Here is a 17,705-nt window from a genome sequence, read left to right as displayed (position 1 = left end):
GTAATGTGCCGCACCACGCCCCGTCGATCCTGGACGCCGGCCATGGCGCCTCACACCACTTGCCCCGAAAGTATAGACCGCAACCCAACGCCCCCGCCGCGTCCATATACAATTCCAGATCCATGTTGGACACCTCCGGCTCGGGCATCATCGGATCCCGTGGAACAAGTGCAAGAAGGCTTCCCATTTTCCTAACTCCTCCCGCACCGGTCGCGATACCCTAATGAAGTGATGCCCCGCCCGAATTCCCGACGTCTTCGCAGGACAGGCGATGAATGAACGCCCTCCCCATGGGGATCACCCAACAGGCGAAATGCAAGGAACCGATAAGCGACTGCATCTGTCGCAAGGTAACCGTCGCTGCCCCTCTCACCTTGTGCACCAAATCCCGCAACTGAGCGACCTTCTCCTCCGGCAAGCGGCACACCATGGCCTCCGAATCCAACTCTATTCCCAGGCAGGTCAACCTGGTGACCGGGCCCTCCGTCTGGTCCCACTCAATGGGCAAGCCAAATTGCTGCGCAGTCCCCCAGGAAAACCTTGCAACTGCCGCGAACAGACCTCCGAGTCACCCCGCCCCACAAATAAGAAATCGTCCAGGTAGTGCAACGAATCCGCGCATGCCGTATGGATCCTGGTGGCCCAGTGAATAAACGTACTGAACGCCTCAAAGAAGGCGCAGGACACCGCGCAACCCATTGGCGAACAACGAGCAAAGAGGTAACCGCCCTCAAAGTAAAATCCCAACGGCGGAAACGACTAGGGGTGGATTGGGAGCAGCCGGAAGGCGGACTCGATGTCCGCTTTGGCTAGCTGCGCCCCCTCCCCGCTTTATGGACCAATGCCCACCGCCTCGACGAAGACGCGTACGTCACTGTGCACGCCTCCCTAGGGAGAAGCTCGTCGGAATCACCGCCAACGGTGACAAGTGCATCTGCGCGTACGGCTTGTCCGGAAACGGCCCCACCACTCTTCCTAAGTCCAGTTCGTCCCCGGTTCTACACCGACTTGGAATGCCTTGCCCTACCCCCCTACCCCGGGGTTGGCCCTGGCCACAGGCGCCCGTTTCTACACCGACTTGGAATGCCGTGCCCTACCCCCGGGCCCTGATATGGGATCCGAAACCCCTCCCTAAAACCCTCCTGCAGCAAGACCGCGGCTACCCGATCCGGGTCAACCCGCAGCCCCGCCACCAGCGCCTCCACACAGATAGGGGAGTCCGCCTTGGACGGCAACACGTCCCTACTGGGCCCCCTGTCCAGCCCCCCCTCCTGCCCCTTAAGCGCACTTAGTGGCGGCGTGAGCACCCCCGCAATTAGCGCAGGCGTGCCGGAATTTGCACTCAGGAAACGAACAGTTGAGTTTGTTGAAGCGCCTCTAAACGTCTGCAACCCCCCCCCCCCCGCGCTCCGGACTCCTGTCTCACCCGCCCGCGCCCCCCCAACACGGAAGGGCTGCCCCTTCCCCCCGACCACCGGCGCCAAGCCCCCCGCCGCGCCCCCCGTGAGGCCCTTCCGAGCCCCCCCTGTCCTCCTGTTGGTCATCTGTGTAAGCCACAGATGTATATCCTGGGTGCCCCAGTACATGAGTTTACTCCCCGCCATCTTGTCACGGAACTTCTCATCACAGGTGAGCCAAGCCCAACCGTCAAAGGCCCGAAACGCATCCAGAATGCTGTCCGCGTAGGACAGCAACGCCCCATACGGGGACGGATCGAAGTGGCTGACCACGCTCACCAACCTAAGAAACCCCCGCAGCCAATGTACTACATTCTTGGCGAGTCTCTGCTCCGTCCTGCTCCGCCGCATGCGCTTCCTTGCTTTCTTGGATAACCGCTTCTCACCCCTCCTACCCTCCTACAGCGTAAATATATTGACGAACTTCCTTTTCCTTATCCGCTTCGCCAATCGCCTCGGGACCCCCTTCCACAATTCAGAAAGCGCCGCCGACGCGGGGCTGCTCATCTCGCACCGGGGACCTTCCCCCAACACCCCCCTCCTGCACCGCCCCTCTGCGCTGGAGGGCGATGTAGAGGTCGAGGAGCTCGAACTGGAATCCCCCCACGCCCGTCGCCTCCTGCCCCCCCGATCCCTGTCCCCACGCCGCAGCTCCAACTTACCCGTCACCGCGGCCCCTCCTGGGGCGCCCGCCTCCTGCCATCCGGGAACCTCCACGCACGCTGCCGCCGCTGCACCTCCGTCGCCGCCCCTCGCCCACCGATCCGCAGCCTCTCCCGGCACCATGCCCTCCTGCATCCACCATGCCTTGCGGCTGGACGGGCCCGGGATCTCCTCCTCCTCTCCAGCTGCAACAAAAACCCCCAAAGCTGCCAGCACAGCGTGGGGCCTCCGCCCCCCATGCCGACCACCCGCTCGGGCCCGCGCCACCGCTCGGGCGCAGCCTACCCTGCGCTCCCGCGTCCTGCACGCCCCCGGGGGTGCCAGACGCGCCCGGGAAAAAGTGCTCACCCAGGGGAGTACCGACACTACCTGTCCCGCCCCAGTTGGCCGGCCCTCCCCAGGCGCCAGCGTCTGTAGGCCCCTGGAGGAAACTGTACACGGCCCGCGCCTTGCGGCCCAAAATATCTATCCAGGCCGCTGCAGCTACCGGGCTACCCTCCGGGGGAGGGAGAGGGTGCCTTCCAGCAGCAGCGGCATGGGGGAAGGGACTGCCCCTTGCCGCACGGGATGACACCGCACCGGACGCGAGGCGCCGCGGCTCCTGGGGACGGCCGCCGGGGAGGCCCCCCTGGAGCCCCCGCACACCATTCCCTCGCCGTCCGACCGAACCCGCGCTCCCACGAGGGCGGGCGGGGCCAGGGTCCCCGGCCGCGAAGGCCTACTCACCCCGCTTCTGTGCCGTCCGCCCGGGGTTAGGACGCCGCCCAGGCCGCGCCCCCCCCCCCGCCGCGGCAGCGAAGGCCCACCCACCCCGCTTCTGTGCCGTCCGCCCGGGGTTAGGATGCCGCCCAGGCCGCGAACAACCCCCCGCTCGCCGTGACCTCCGAGCCCCCAGTCCCCACGTGGTCTAGGGCGTCCCGCAGGCCGGACGCAGCGGCACGCGGCGCACCCCCGAGGAAGGAAGGCCCAGGCTTCACCACAGCCTGCCGCCTGCCCGCGGCCACACGCGCCCCACCCGCACTCGCCGGCCGCAGGCCGAATGAGAGCCCGGGCTACAAGGCCGGGAAGGGACGGGCTCTCCTGCTCCGCGCCACTCTCCCCCGGGTCGGCCTCCCGCTGCGACGACGCCGGGACCGCGAGGGGGGGGGGGGGGCCATGGACATGCGTGACCCCCAACCCAGCGCCCGAGCCCACGCACCCACCTCAGGGGGCCGACCGCGCGCCGCCGCATCGCCGCCCTCCCTGCCGTCTCCGGCCCGCCCGCCGTATCGCCCTCCGCCGCCGCGACCCCTCCGCCGACCCGCGGAACGCCGCATCGCGATCGCGCCGCCACCGCTCCCCCCGAACCACCGGACCCCCCAACGCGCCGCAGCTGGAACCCAGGCACGCAGCAAGCAAAGAACCCTCCGCTTGCTCCGCTGCCTGATTTCCAACTGCCGATGAGCCAGCTCTGGCTTCCTAGGGACCCCGCAATGCACCAATGGGAGGACAGCTTTGAATTTCACCGCCTCCCATTGGTGCCTGGCCGGATAACCCCCCCCCCCCCCCCCAGTTCCCCCCTTTCCTTTTCCCCCGCCCTGCTTCCTCCGTCGCTCTGCTCGGCCCAGGTTACCCTCAACGACCCTGGACTAGCCAGGGTCGTTTCTCTTTCTTTTTTTTTTTTTTTAATATTTTTATTGAGTTTTTACAAAGGGATTACAGTATGAATGAACAGTGTAAGAACTAGAAAAACAGGAAAACTTCCCTTTCCCTTTTCCTTTCCCTTTCCCTTTCCCTTCCCCCCAACCCCTTTTCTCTGCAAACAATCCTCTCTGTGGCATGTTGCAAAGGTCTGTTAAATGGCTTGCTTCTTAGCAAAGTGATGCGCCGGCAAGTCTTCTAGGTCCAGTAAGAATTCAGCATCCTTCCATGGGTCCCTGCGGCAATCCAATACAGGGAGTAAGGTATTCTGTGAAAGGCTTCCACGTTCGGGAAACAAGTACAGACCTCTTTGGCATAAGCAGTGTAAGAATAGCGTGCTCCATGGAGCATAGGCTGACCATTTTACGAAACCAATGGTCCGCACTGGGGCTTTCTGGGCTTAACCATTGTGTCAGAATAATCTGTTTTCCCACAACTCCTGCCTTGGATATAAATGTTCGTGTGGATACAGGGATTGGCCCTGGTATAGAGCTAACAACCCCAAATAACCAAAGGTTAGGGTCTAGTGGGAGTGGCACCTTCAATATCTTAGAGCAAAAAAGGCCCACTCTCCTCCAGAACTGTGAGACCTGCGCACAGTCCCAAAAGCAATGAAAGTAAGTGCCCGTACTGTGTTTGCATTTAGGATAGCAAGGGTCGTGGGTTAATTTCATATGGTGAGCTCGTTGCGGCGTAATGAAGTATTGCCAAAGAAATTTGTAATTTGCTTCTTGTAAAGAGACATTTTCAGACAACTCCGGTAACTCCCGAAAACATTGTACAAATTCTGCATATGTTAAAGAAAACAAAGCCCATGTCTGTCATCTAGTAAATAAATGCTGAAGAAATTGTGGTTCGACCAATTTCAAAAAAGCTTTATAATAATGGGAGATCACAGCTTTAAAACGTGTCCCCTGCTGTATAGTAGCTCTAAGCGTTTGTATGTCGGAGGTCTCTACTAAAAAGGGCTTCTGAGAGTGAATAAAATGATCCACTTGTACGTAAGCAAACGCATCTGCTGCTGGTAATGCGAACCGCTGTTGTAAATTATGAAAAGAGAGTAAACTCCAAGTTGTACTATCATAGAAATCAGAAATGTAGATGAGACCTAAGTGTTGCCAACGCTGGAAAACCCCCACTCTCCTTCCTGGGTTGGGGAAACAAGTCATTACTGGTGATACTTATAAGGGTAGTGAGGGTACCAGGCATCCTTCCCAATTTACCATCATTATGTTCTTAATGAGCTCAAGAAAAAGAGGGGGACTAAATAGGAGGAGGGGAAACCAGGATCTCCCAAACAGCAGTCAAAGGCAGGTAGGGAGAAGAATCAAAATATGTTGTTTTTTACTGCCATCTACTGGAAATTTACATATTTTTTTTTAAATAAATCTGAGACCAGCCCACTGGTGATGACCTGTAGGTGGCAGGAGTACAAAAAGGTAGGATCTTTCTTGGTTTTCGTTTCCAGAAATACTTCTTTATGGTTCTTGGTTTTAATCCGGGTTAAGGGTGAAACAATATCTGTTGCTGACCCATGTGCACAGCAGCAACAATATGTAACCCACTTTAGTAAAAAAAAAGAGGATGACACTGGAAAACTGCCAATTGGGTGCTGTCTCTTTAAGGGCTGTAAGCAGACAGCCCAGCTGTTGTCAGCTTGGAGCATGTGCAAACAGATCATTGCTTCCTGAACAAGATGGAGGACATTATCTGCTCTGCCCTGAAACTAAAGAAAATTGTCTGTTTTAATTAAGGTAAAGGAAAAAATCCATTCGTATGTGCATTCATGTGAATTGTATTGTAGTTAGCTATGATTATTTAGGAGCCTTGTAATGGAGTTTCATTATTATTTTGCCTGTATAATGGTACAAATTGTTAGGATTTAAACATGTGCAAACAGATCATTGCTTCCTGAGCAAGTCGGAGGAAGTTCTCTGCTCTGAAACTAAAGAAAATAGTCTGTTTTAATTAAGGATCTGTGCTGTGAAGGATTAGTCGTTTGAACTGCCAGAGATTGAGGGTTCCCCTTGTAAGGAGGGTTCAGCTGTTAGGACCAGAAGAAGAGCTGGCTTCATCTTCCCCCCCCCCCCCCCCCCTTCAGCATTCAAACGGCTTCACAGTAGGACACAAGCTGGGACTTTGAAATAAATGCAAAGACTGTGTAAAGATTGGAGATAGCTGCCGAATTATCACCAGTTGAAATCTTTGAGCAGTATTTCATGTCTAAGCAACTACAGTGTGCATGTGTTGCAGAGTGAGCAGAAAGATTAAGTATGCTAATTATTCAGTAAAGTTTAATACTGTTATATGCTAATGGGGTGTGTAACTTCATTATTGGTGCTGGGCTATCAGTCTCTACAGCCTTAACCTTGTATAATCTGGTTAACCCCGAAGTAATAAACTACAAGAAACCAGTGTCACACATATATTACAAGGTTACAAATAGCAACAACAATATGTATGAAATTGAGCTGAGAATTGTCTTCAGCCAGAATGTAAACTAGCGCCTTATTAATGACTTGAAAATGCCTTGTTGTACCCTCTCTTATAATAACAATAAAAACAGTCTGTTTTGTTTCCTTAGAAAATGTAACCTCTGAACTCTTGCCGTATACTTGGAAATTGCAGTGTTATGATGTAACAGTATCAGGCTTGTTCTTCCCTCCTGTATAAGTTTTGTGTTTGCTTTTCCCTATTAGGATGTTTACGGTTCCCACCTGGTAGGGAGTGATCTCTGCCTGATCAGCAGCTCCGTTCCTCACTCTCTTTCCTGACTGTTGGCTTTTCTCTCTTCCGCTGGTGAGTGTCTGTGGTTCTTATTAACCTACACTAGTATTCTGGCAGGATTCGGTAAACCTGCAAACCCCCTTTATGATGATTTCTTTTTCTCTGCTCATGCACACTGCTCTATTGGGATATTATTACTGATGAATCGGTGATGGGAGAGGATGCTGGATACAAGCATTAACTGATTCAGTTTATTTTTGTGAGATTTTAAACGGGTGCAGTCTTTAGTTCGTCCGATTCCTTCTCGAGAATGGTTATTATACAGAAATGCCCGATTAGATTCAGAAAACTATTGGCTTGAAAGGTTTGTACTTGTGTTGCTATGGTAATGATTAAGATAGAAAGGGAAACAAAATAGTAATGGTAATAAAATTACAGGATACAGAAAGGACCATAACAAGAACAGCTCCTGGGTTCGCTGGTCCATATTATCTGTGGTTGGATAACATTTTTGGCTTGAAGGCAGGATACAGTGTTTTGCTGCTGTAGCTGCACTGAAGAACCATGGCACTGTTCTGGAACTTGAAAGGAAGTTTGGGACAGGTATCATATTGGTTCTGTTATTCCCATATGGCAGAAAAAAAACCAGAGTTTACAATGTAGACACATTACTTAGTGTGGTTGATTCCTTGCTCCCTTTAAAAAAAAAAAAATTGTAATCACTATTGGAACATTTTTTATTTCTAATGCAATGCCGTGAGAGTATAGTAACTTACAGTGCAATCAAGATTTATGATAAATAATGCAGCATAAAATGAAATGAGGAAGAATTTCCTCATGGGGGACAGTAATTAAACTGCCTACATTGGTATATGGGGTTTGCACCAGAAATCAGGTCAAAAGTATGTGCTTACTTTTGGTTTGATCATTGTTGTAGGAAAAAGTACCCGCAGAGATTTGCACCTTTTTTTTTTCCTGTGGGTCTTTTCTAGGCTAAATAACGCACACTGTTTTGAAAATCCAAAACAAGTGTTGCTGCCTCAGCCCTAATCGTGCCCCTGGGAAAGCTGCTGCTGTGTGTAGGTAAAAGTATGTGTGTTGTAGAAGAACCTGCTCATTTTTAGCCGCAATGAAGGTGGGCAATTTTCAAAAAGCCCATTTCCATAGGTAAAACAGTGGCTTTAAAAATTGCCCTATGGTCTCTTGTGCCTCTTGTAGTCTATAGTTACTGTCACTAATGCTAATTTAAATACTGTTTTCTTCCTTTCGGGATGCTTCTGCATATAGTGTGATCACTCAACTGAGCCCTCGGATATCCAGAATGCCATTGTTGTGTGATGGGTGAACCTAGTATTCTCAGAGGACAAGCAGGATGGTAGTCTTCACACATGGGTGACATCATCAGATGTTTCTGGAAACTTTGACTAGGCACACTGAGAATGCCCAGCATGCCCTATACTGCGCGTCCCTGCAGGGTCCCTCTTCAGTCTCTTTTTTTTTTTTTTTTTTTTTTCCACGGAGCTATGAGCGTTGCGGTTTGTTTGAGCTCTAAAACTTTTGGCTTTTTGCCTTGTGGAGAATGTTGTTTTTGAGGTTTGTTTTTTTTCGGTCAAGGGGACTGGCTATGCTTCCTTGACCTAAAGGATGCATACGCCCATATCGATATCTTTCCCGGTCACAGGAAGTATCTCTGATTTGTGGTGTGGAAACATCACTTCTAGTACCGGGTGTTGCCGTTCGGGCTTGCGTCCGCTGCACGGGTCATCATAAAATGCCTGGCTGTGGTGGCAGTGCACTGCCGCAGACTAGGAGTGCATGTTTTTCTATATCTGGACGATTGGCTGGTCAAGAGCATGTCTCAGTCAGGGACCAACTGGTCCGTGTGCTTGACCATTCAGATGCTGGAGTCACTAGGGTTTGTTCTCAACCACCCAAAGTCCCATCTCAGACCATCACCTTAATTGGACTTCATTGGAGCCCTGCTAGATACAGCTCAAGCCAGGGCCTTTCTGCCGTGCTAGAGGGCCATCGTTCTGGCAACCATTGCAACAGAGGTGCAACAGAGCCAGCAGGTATCAGCTTGGCACATGTTGAGACTGTTTGGTCGCATGGCCGCGACCGTCCATGTCACTCCCTTGGCATGCTTACACATGTGCAAAGCCCAGTGGACCCTGAGGTCGCAGTGGCATCAAGCAACTCAGAGCCTCAAGGATCTGAGTCACTCCGTCTCTCTGGGAATCTTTGTCCTGGTAGTGGGTACTCTCCAATTTGGAACGGGGGATTTCCTTTCGGAGTCTCTCTACTCAAATTGTGCTATCCATGGATTCATCTACCCTAGGGTGCGGAGCTCATGTAGATGTGCTTGGCACCCAAGGACTGTGGTCCGCTCAGCAGTGTTCTTGTCAAATCAACTTCTGGAGCTTATGGCGATCAGGTAGGCGCTATGGACTTTCAGAGATACGCTGTCCAACAAAATTGACTTGATCCAGACTGACAACCAAGAAACCAATTTGTATGTCAATGAGCAGGGAGGCACGAGATTGTACCTTCTGTGTCAGGAAGCGGTCCAGATCTGGTTCTGGGCCCTGGCCCATGGAATGATGCTCAGGGCCATGTACCTGGCCGAACAGGCTGAGTCGAGCCTTCAGACTCCATGAGTGGTCCCTGGACCCAGGGGGTAGAGAATCGGATTTTCTACCTCTGGGGAAGCTCAGATGTAGATCTGTTTGTGTCCCCCTCAACTGGAAAGTGCCTCGGTTCTGCTCCCTGTCCAGGTTAGATGGCAAAACAGCCTCTGACGCTCTTGCCCATCATTGGGGCAAGGGTCTTCTGTATATATATATCCACAGATTCCTTTAATGACAAAGATTCTCTTGAAGCTTCGCGAGGACAGAGGAACCATGATCCTCATAGCCCCTTATTGGCTGAGACTGGAGTTGTCCGTCTGGAAACTGATAAGTCTGGGGACTTCCCCAAATCTCATCATGCAAAATCAGGGCAGGCTGCAGCATCTCAACCTCCAGGCCCTGTCGCTCACAGCCTGGATATTGAGAGGTTAATTCTGCAACCACTTGATCTTTCTGAGGATGTGTCTCGGGTCCTGGTGGCTTCCAGAAATTTTTCTACTAGAAATTCCAATGGACTAAAGTGGAGGAGGTTTTCTCTGTGGTGTGACTAGAAGGCCCTAGATCTGTTCTCCTGCCCTACACAAAAACTGCTTGACTACCTTCTACACCTTTCAGAGGATGACTTCAAAACCAACTCTGTAAGAGTTCATCTTAGTGCAACTGGCACATAACACCTCGTGTAGATGGTACGCCTATCTAGGTACAGCCTATAGTTGTATGTTTCATGCAGGACCTGCTTCAGTTGAAGCCTCCCCTAAGGCCTCTCGCTGTATCTTGGGACCTCAACGTGATGGCTCAGCTAATGAAAGCTCTTTTTGAGCTGCTACGCACCTGTGACCTGAAATACCTGATTTAGAAGGTGATATTTTTGGTGGCGGTCGCTTCAGTGTGCAGGGTCAGCGAGCTCCAGGTCTTAGTCTAAAGTGGATAAGTCACTATCATAACATGGTGGTCTTGTATATGCACCCTAAATTCCTGCCTAAGATGGTTATGGATTTCCAGCTTAACCAGTCAATAGTCCTGCCAATTTTCTTTCCCAGGCCACATTCGCATCAAGGCGAATGAGCACTGCACAGTTTGGACTGCAAGTGAGCCTTAGCCTTCTACCTGGAGCGGGCAGAAGCCCATAGACAGTCCACCCAACTTTTTATTTCTTTTGATAGCAATAGGTTGGGCGTTACCATTGCCAAACAGACAGTATCCAGTTAGCTAACAGATTGCATCATCTTCTGTTATATGCAGGCGAGACTGCATCTTGGGGTCATGTCAGAGCTCATTCTGTCAGAGCCATGGCAGTATCAGTTGCCCACTAGTGAGCATTTCCCATGGAGAAGATCTGCAAGGCTGCAACGTGGAGTTCTCTCCACACATTCACATCACATTACTGTCTGGATAGGGATGGCTGACGCGACAGTAGGTTCAGCCAGTCTGTCCTCTGGAACCTGTTTGAGGTGTGGAACCCAACTCTCTCAACCTACGGCACGTTGTTTGGGTTCAGGCTGTCCTACCCTCTATTACCAACAGCACCAATGGTGTTGTGCCCGTTGACACCTGTTTAGGTGTCTGTTGGTTCCCTTTTTGTGTTGGGGAGCAGCCTCTAGCTAGGGATTCACTCATGTATGAGGGCGGTCATCCTGCTTGTCCTCTGAGAAAGCAAAGTTGTTTACCTGTAACGGGTATTCTCAGAGGACAGCAGAATGTTAGTTCTCATGAAACCCGCCCACCACCCTGTGGAGTTGGGTTTCTCTTTTTATTTTATGTTAGTGTAATTCTATGTTACGATACTAAAGAAGGACCTTGTGTGGACACGTGGTATAGGACATTTTGGTCATGCTCATCGGGCTCCATCTGATGCTGTCACCCATGTCTGAGGACTAACATCCTGCTGTCCTCGGAGAACGTCTGTTACAGGTAAACAGCGCTGCTTTTCATTGCCTTTTATTCATTTCAGCTTTGTCAATCTGCAGATTACTTTGTTAGGTCCATGTATGAGGCAGGAGTTCATCGTATTGATTACAGTTTTGGGAAAGGGACAGGGATAGACATTTTTACTTAACATAAAAAAGGGAAATAGAAAATCTTTCCATTTTTAGTGGGTTATTTATTCATTTTAAAGCATTTGTTACCTGCATGTTCCAATGTTCAAGGTGGGGTACATAAAAAATTTCATAACCAACAATCAAATACATACATTACAAAGGTTTGGCTCTATAAGTTTGCCAAGTTTCCCTAAATTTCATTGATATTCCCTATACGGAATAGCTGTTTTATCTTCCCCTAGTCTTCAGGCTAGAATTCCAGGTTGAATCCTGCACATGAAACATTTATACCCTTATTGTGACCCAAAAGCTTGTTTAAAGAAAAAGGTCCTTAATTGCCTCCTAAGGATTGGATACATACTTTATTTGATAAATATTCTGCCTCAGGCAATTTGAAGCGGACTGCATTCAGGTACTGTAGGTATTAGCCAGTCCCCAGAGGGCTTACAATCTAAAATTAAGAAATATTATTGTTAGCAATACAGTACTGGGGATTTGGAACCTAAAGTAATCTTATCACATAAAGAATTAAGTCTTTTGTATGTGTAATTCCACTGCCAAATTATCTTCCATTCTAGAAACACAAAACTAAATTGCATTTTTACTAGGACTGGCTTAAAAATGAACAATGTATGGGCCTCATTTTCTAAAGTATCGCAGGCCTGTGATACTTTAGGTAATGAGGGGTGGGGGGGGGGGGGGCGACCCGGGGGGCGGGCCTGCGCTAGCGGGCAGTGATCGCACCGCAGCGGTGCGATCGCTGCCGGTTTCGCACTCAATAGTGCCACCATAGAAGGTGTAGCTATTGGGCACGAACTTGGACGTGAAAAGGCCCTTACCTTTTCGCCGTCCGCGGCATCTTCGTGGAGTCGGCCTCGGTGATGCCCTGACAACTCCTCTTCCGGGGCCGACTCCGCCCCCCTCCTGGAATCACATGCGATAAGGGACTTTTTGCGTGCGAAATGTCCCTTGCTGCGTGCGAGCCACTTGGAAAATGAGGCCCTATGTTCCAAAAACACCGTATATCAAATATGTTCATAAAACATATTTGTATTTGATGGAAGAATTTTAGGTGTTTAAATTTGGAAACTGTACTCTCTATTTTCAATAAAATAAAAAAGTTTTCCTAAAAATTTGACGCTTAATTTTACTCCTCATGGTATTCCAATAAAAACTTATTGGGGCAAACACTTTCACCTGCCTGGACAATATATATTTTCTGTCATGACAGATGCCTTTAATTAAAAAAATAAACAGTTTTTTTTTGTTGTTGTCCTGGCAGTTCCTTTTGCTCAGTTGTGCTTCCAGCTCAATCTGAACTGGTTTCTACATTGGGCCACTGCACTATGAGCCTTCATTTCAAACCCTCCAGAATTTTTTTACCCATTTATATTAAGGATGTAAATATCATTTAAAACGTTAACTGTTTATATTATCGAAAGTTAAGTGTTAAATGATATATACCGTAAGTGGAAGAGCTCCCTGAGACTAGCTGTAACTAGTTTCCTGTCCGTCCGTCCTCACTTCGGTTTGCCCACATGCTTCCTGGGCTAGCCAGTAGCAGCCCAGCATGCCCCAGTGTGGGGAGTTGTGCAGCATACTGAGAGAGAGAACCCTGAAGTCAGCTGCAGGTTGTCATGAGCACGTCGCTGGCTCCTGCTGCCAAACATTACACATTTAAATGACTAAACGGTAAGACTTTGCTTACTGCTTAATACTTTTAGGGGTAAATATTCAGCTGCTAAGCGGCTAGTTAAGTTAGTCGAATACCCATATCCGGCTAACTTAACCAGGATATTCAGTGGCACAGCCAAGTCGCTGAACATACCTTGATAAGTTACAGTTAGCTGGATATGTGGTATCCAGCTAACTTTAGACCTTCCCTATGGCATGACTAGAGTTAGCCAGTTAAGTTAATTGGCTAACTCTGAATATTAGAGATAGCTGGTTAACTTAACCGGCTAACTCAGCTCCTTTCCGGAATGCCTACCTCCTGCTCCAGGAATGCCCCTGACTTATCCGGATAATGAATTTTGTGGCTAGAATTTAGCCGGGTAAGCATTTTAAAAAAAAATGTGGCTAAGACATTTAGATGAATAACTTTCCCATTATCTATCTAAATGGCTTTTGAATATGTACCCCTTAATATTTTACATCCCTATTTTATATGCTCTTTCCACATTAGGGTGTCCGCTGACAAATCACTAGAATATAGGACATCTATTTGTAAAAGTTATAGCAAACATTTTCACATGTGAAAGATCAACATTCCTCTGCCTCCCTTCTTCCTTGGCAGTCAGATCAGTAGCTGTGGTGGCTGGCCGGCACTGGGAGGGCACAGTAATCATGCACTCCCAGTCCCTGTGGCTGCTCGTCCTCAGCTCCTTTACTTCCTGACTACAACGGAAGTGTGCATCATGGAGGAGGAGCAGCCAGGGGAACAGGAAATACATTTGGCCTGATTTTAAGTGGCCTGCGCGTGTAAAAAAACAGGGGTTATGCGCGTGGCTGGGCCTTGTGCACGCCATGTGCATTTTAAAAGGGGCCCGGCCGCGCGTGTAACTCCTGTTACGTGCACAAGAGCTAGGCCTCGGCAAAGGGGCAGTCCGGGGGATGGGGTGGTCCGCAGGGCGGGGCTGGAGGTGACTGGTACAGCAGCCATTTGCTGCTATGCTGGGGGATCGCGCGCCAGCAGGGTGCCGGCGTGCGCAATTTGCTACTGCTCCTTTGGAGGAGCAAAAGGTAAATTTAAAAAAATTGGGGTAGCTAGGATAGGGAGAGGGGAAGTGAGGTTAGGGTAGGGGGTAGGGAAGGCTGGCGATGCATCACTACGCGATTTTTGCTGAAGTGTGCCCTCCCCTTCTGCGCGCTGCCCCCGATTTTATAACATGCACGCACTGGCGTGTGCATTTTATAAAATCGTGCGTCCACGTGTGTGCACTGGATAGCGCGCGCATTTTTTTTTTTTTTAAATCTACCCCAAAGTCTATTTCTTGCACAGAGCGGCAGTTACTACCCTTAATAGAAACATGGGGTAACCTGGCATGGAGCAGCATTTACTACCATGGGAAGCTTGCTGGGCAGAATAGATGGACCATTTGGTCTTTTTCTGCTGTCATTGCTATGTTATGTATTTTTGCATGCTCACCCTACTGGGCTGCCACTGTTCTGCCTCCTCCCCTCCCTCCCCCAAAATGAGAGGAACTTGAAGGAGAGGAGGAGTGAAGAGCTATCTGGGAGTGAGGTGATGGCGAGGAATCTGCGGAGAAAGGGGAAAGAAGGGAAGGTAGATCTAGGAGTTAAAGGAGGAGCTGCTGCAGTTGGGCTCTGGTGCTGCCACTGAGTCACAGAAGAGAGGCTAGAGGTGGAATGAGGAAGAGACGAAAGAGGGGAAAAAGGCTTTTGGGGAAGAAAAGAGGTTGGATGGGAAAGGAGAGAAGAAAAAAAATTTGATTAAAAAAAACAAGCTGGCCCACATTTTTTGAGCTCCGGTTAGAGATTCAGGTGCTTCAGGCTTGGTACTGTTGCTATTGTAACCTATTTCAAATGTTTGCTTTTAAACTTGGTCTTTTTTTTTTAGATTGTGCTTATATTCTTCTTCTTCTTTTTTTTTTTTTAAAGGCACTGCCACGTCAGCATGGCACTAAAAGGACTGTCAACAACTTGTCTACTTCTGCATGGCATGAAATGTTCTTGGCCAATGAAACTCTTGACCGAGGCACTGCTTAGGCCAATGCCATGCAGACTGTACAGTGGGAAGCTGAAGGTTGCTGTTGCAGGGTTAACCAAAGAGAATAAGAGTTTAGTGAATTGTCTGCAGTGCATGGGGGTGGACATTGAAAGGGCAAGGAGAAGGCAACCCGGAGTTCTGAAAAAGATGATCACCCACGAGCAGAGCGTCGCTCAGTTTCTGCAGAGCAAAGGGGCTGCTGGAGAAACAGTTGCCAGCATCATCTCAAGATATCCACGTGCCATCACACGCACCTATGAACACCTGCAAAAAAAATGGGAGATTTGGAAAAGTATTTTAAAGACAGATTCTGAAATCATAAGGATCGTGGAACGCTCCCCTGAATCCTTTTTCCGTTCCAGCAACACCACCAACCTGGAGGAAAATATCAAGTTCCTCTCTTCACTCGGTCTGACGCCCAGTGATCTGTGTCGTTTGTTATCCAGAGCTCCTCGGACGTTCTCCAATCGGTCTGAGTTGAACAGGCAGATGGTAGAGCTTTTGCAGGATGTGTATTTTTCTTTAGGCGGTGACAGACCAGAAGAGTTTGTGAAGCAGGTCCTCAGTAAAAATGTTTTCCTCCTTATTCGAAGCACCAAGCGGGTGAAGGCTAATATCGAGTTCCTGCAGACAGGTCTTGGGCTGAAAGATAAAGACCTGCTGGCCCTTCTGCAGGGGCATGGTGCTGACATTTTGGACCTTTCTCATGAGTACATCAAAAGAAACTTTGCAAGCGCTAAACAAAAGCTGCAGTCTTTGGGGTGCACAGACAGTGAGGTCACTAGCTTTTTCATAAGCTATCCACCTGTGCTCTATCTCTCACCCAAGAACTTCATTGATAAAATAGATTACCTCTTAAGAGCGAAAATTGATATTAAGCAAGTACTTGAAAAACCCAGAGTCATGGATGTAAGTGTCGCTACCATAATAAGTAGAGTCAAGGAACTTGAAAAGATTGATTATAGTTTCCAAGCATGTGGCATTGGCATTCTGGACTTAAGTGCAAAAAGATTTGAAGCTAAATTGAACAAATTGACTACATGATCTTTGTCTTAATTGATAATAAAACTGATGCTAAAATATAGTACATTTTCTTAAAGGATGTTGAAATTTTTTGTTGGTTTGAAAGTTGTACTTACAACTGACCTCAAATAGACTAATAATGTATAGAATGTTTATTTTCTCTGTATACCTTATTTTGTGTTGCAGTTGTCGTCTTCTTGTTGTTTTAAGATCATTCCACTACATAGAAAGTATTACTACACTAGGTTGTTGCCATCCCTTAACAAACTGAACTAATAAAGAAAGAAGTGGATCATTTGTGCCTGTGTTTGGCCTTCTACAAGTTGGATTAAAATGAACTGGTCAACCAATTGAATATGTGCCCTGTGAATGAACTTGTACATTTTATTTTATTGCCTCTTTTTGAGTGGCAGCCCACTAAATGTTCATTTGTTTGTATAGACAGCACTGTACATGCTTGAAGTTGACAGGTTTACCTTCTGGGATTTGGAAAGATGTAATTAATATATGGACCCTTAAAAGAGCATCAGCAGCTGGAATTAATTTTCAGATTCATGAAAGGGGTCAACAAACCAACAAGGCTCTACCCTTCAGCAGATGTCCATGTCCCAGTCCTGTCAGTGTTTCATCGGAAGCACACAGGAGTAACCAGTTTGGAAAGCTGTACTCTGGAGTGCACACACTTTTTTTTCCAAAGGTGTGCTTTACTTCCAGTAGTTATTTTTAAGTTATATTCATCCTGTCAGCCCCTCCTTTCCCCCTTAGAGACAATCCCTCTCTCATTGCCCTAGTTGATCTCCATCCCTCCCTTTCTGCCCACTGGTAATCAAGCCAGCAGGAGAAGAGCTACATTTTCCGCTTCTCAAGTTTAGAACCCAAGTTATGTTTTGAACCATGTTGTGTGTGTGTGTAAGATACACCCATATGCTTTGCATATGGGTGTATCTTACTGGCCTAGCAGCCAGGCACCTGTTAATCTTTGCCCAGTAAAGCTCTTCTTCAGTGCAAAAGAGATTAATGCAGGTCTGTGAGTTTGCTGGGCTCTCTCCTGCACGGGGCCATGAAAATGGTTGCTGTCTTATACCTAAACGCACAGTTCTTTACACATGCAAACAGCCTTAAAAACTAACACATAATATATGCAGCCTGTAATAGTTTAACCCTTAAGAAAAAAAATTTCAAGATGTAAATGCTCTTTCCCAATAAGTCCAATTTACAACCAACATAAGAATGTTCTGCAGTCAGTACTCCTGACAGATTTACTCAAGTTTTTGCTTTCCTATCTATCTATCTATCTATCTATCTACTTTTTGGGGAATTACTTCACAAACAATCTCCTCTGAGGGATTCACCCTGGAAGAAGATTAATAATTGCTCTTTTAGCTAATCTTTCCTGTTTCTTTTTCAAAATATTTTTTATTGAGAAAAGTGACATAATGACAATGAACATGTGTAGTGTAGGCAACTCACAGTAAACAGCCACTATATTTTTATTTACTTTAAACACCCCTAACAACCCCAATCTTCAATCAAACCACCTTATGAACCCCCATGCACATCTTCCAGTCATACTTCAATCGCACACGCACACTTTTTCAATGATCCAAGCCACCCTACCTCCACCAAATATACCACCCTGTATACCAGTCCATTTCCAGCCAGGACTCGCTTTGGCACACAGTAGGAAAGAAAAGAATCAAACAGTACACCCACACCTACTTGTATATAAAAAGGAGAAGATGAAATACCCCTGTATGTC

The 17,705-nt window shown here is 48.4% G+C and overlaps 1 protein-coding gene across 3 annotated transcripts in view; it reads left to right on the top strand.

Moving 5' to 3' along the window:
- The window catches only part of MTERF1 (mitochondrial transcription termination factor 1), a 76,750-nt gene extending 60,507 nt beyond the window's left edge, over window positions 1-16,243 (top strand). The window contains exons 1-3 of one of the 3 annotated variants that reach the window (XM_029588839.1): window positions 5,298-5,554; window positions 6,500-6,599; window positions 14,815-16,243. In XM_029588839.1, the coding sequence (XP_029444699.1) occupies window positions 14,831-15,967 (1,137 nt within the window). In that variant the 5' untranslated portion in view covers window positions 5,298-5,554; window positions 6,500-6,599; window positions 14,815-14,830 and the 3' untranslated portion in view covers window positions 15,968-16,243. Of the gene's footprint in view, window positions 1-5,297; window positions 5,555-5,908; window positions 6,072-6,499; window positions 6,600-14,814 lie in introns of those variants that run through there. The other 2 variants (XM_029588842.1, XM_029588840.1) reach the window with 2 other exon arrangements.
- Window positions 16,244-17,705: the final 1,462 nt, after the last annotated feature.

Source organism: Rhinatrema bivittatum, chromosome 2, assembly GCF_901001135.1.
Source record: "Rhinatrema bivittatum chromosome 2, aRhiBiv1.1, whole genome shotgun sequence".
NCBI classification, from domain to species: Eukaryota; Metazoa; Chordata; class Amphibia; order Gymnophiona; family Rhinatrematidae; genus Rhinatrema; species Rhinatrema bivittatum.
Note: the sequence above shows the minus strand (reverse complement) of the source record. Positions and strands in the feature narration are given on the sequence as shown.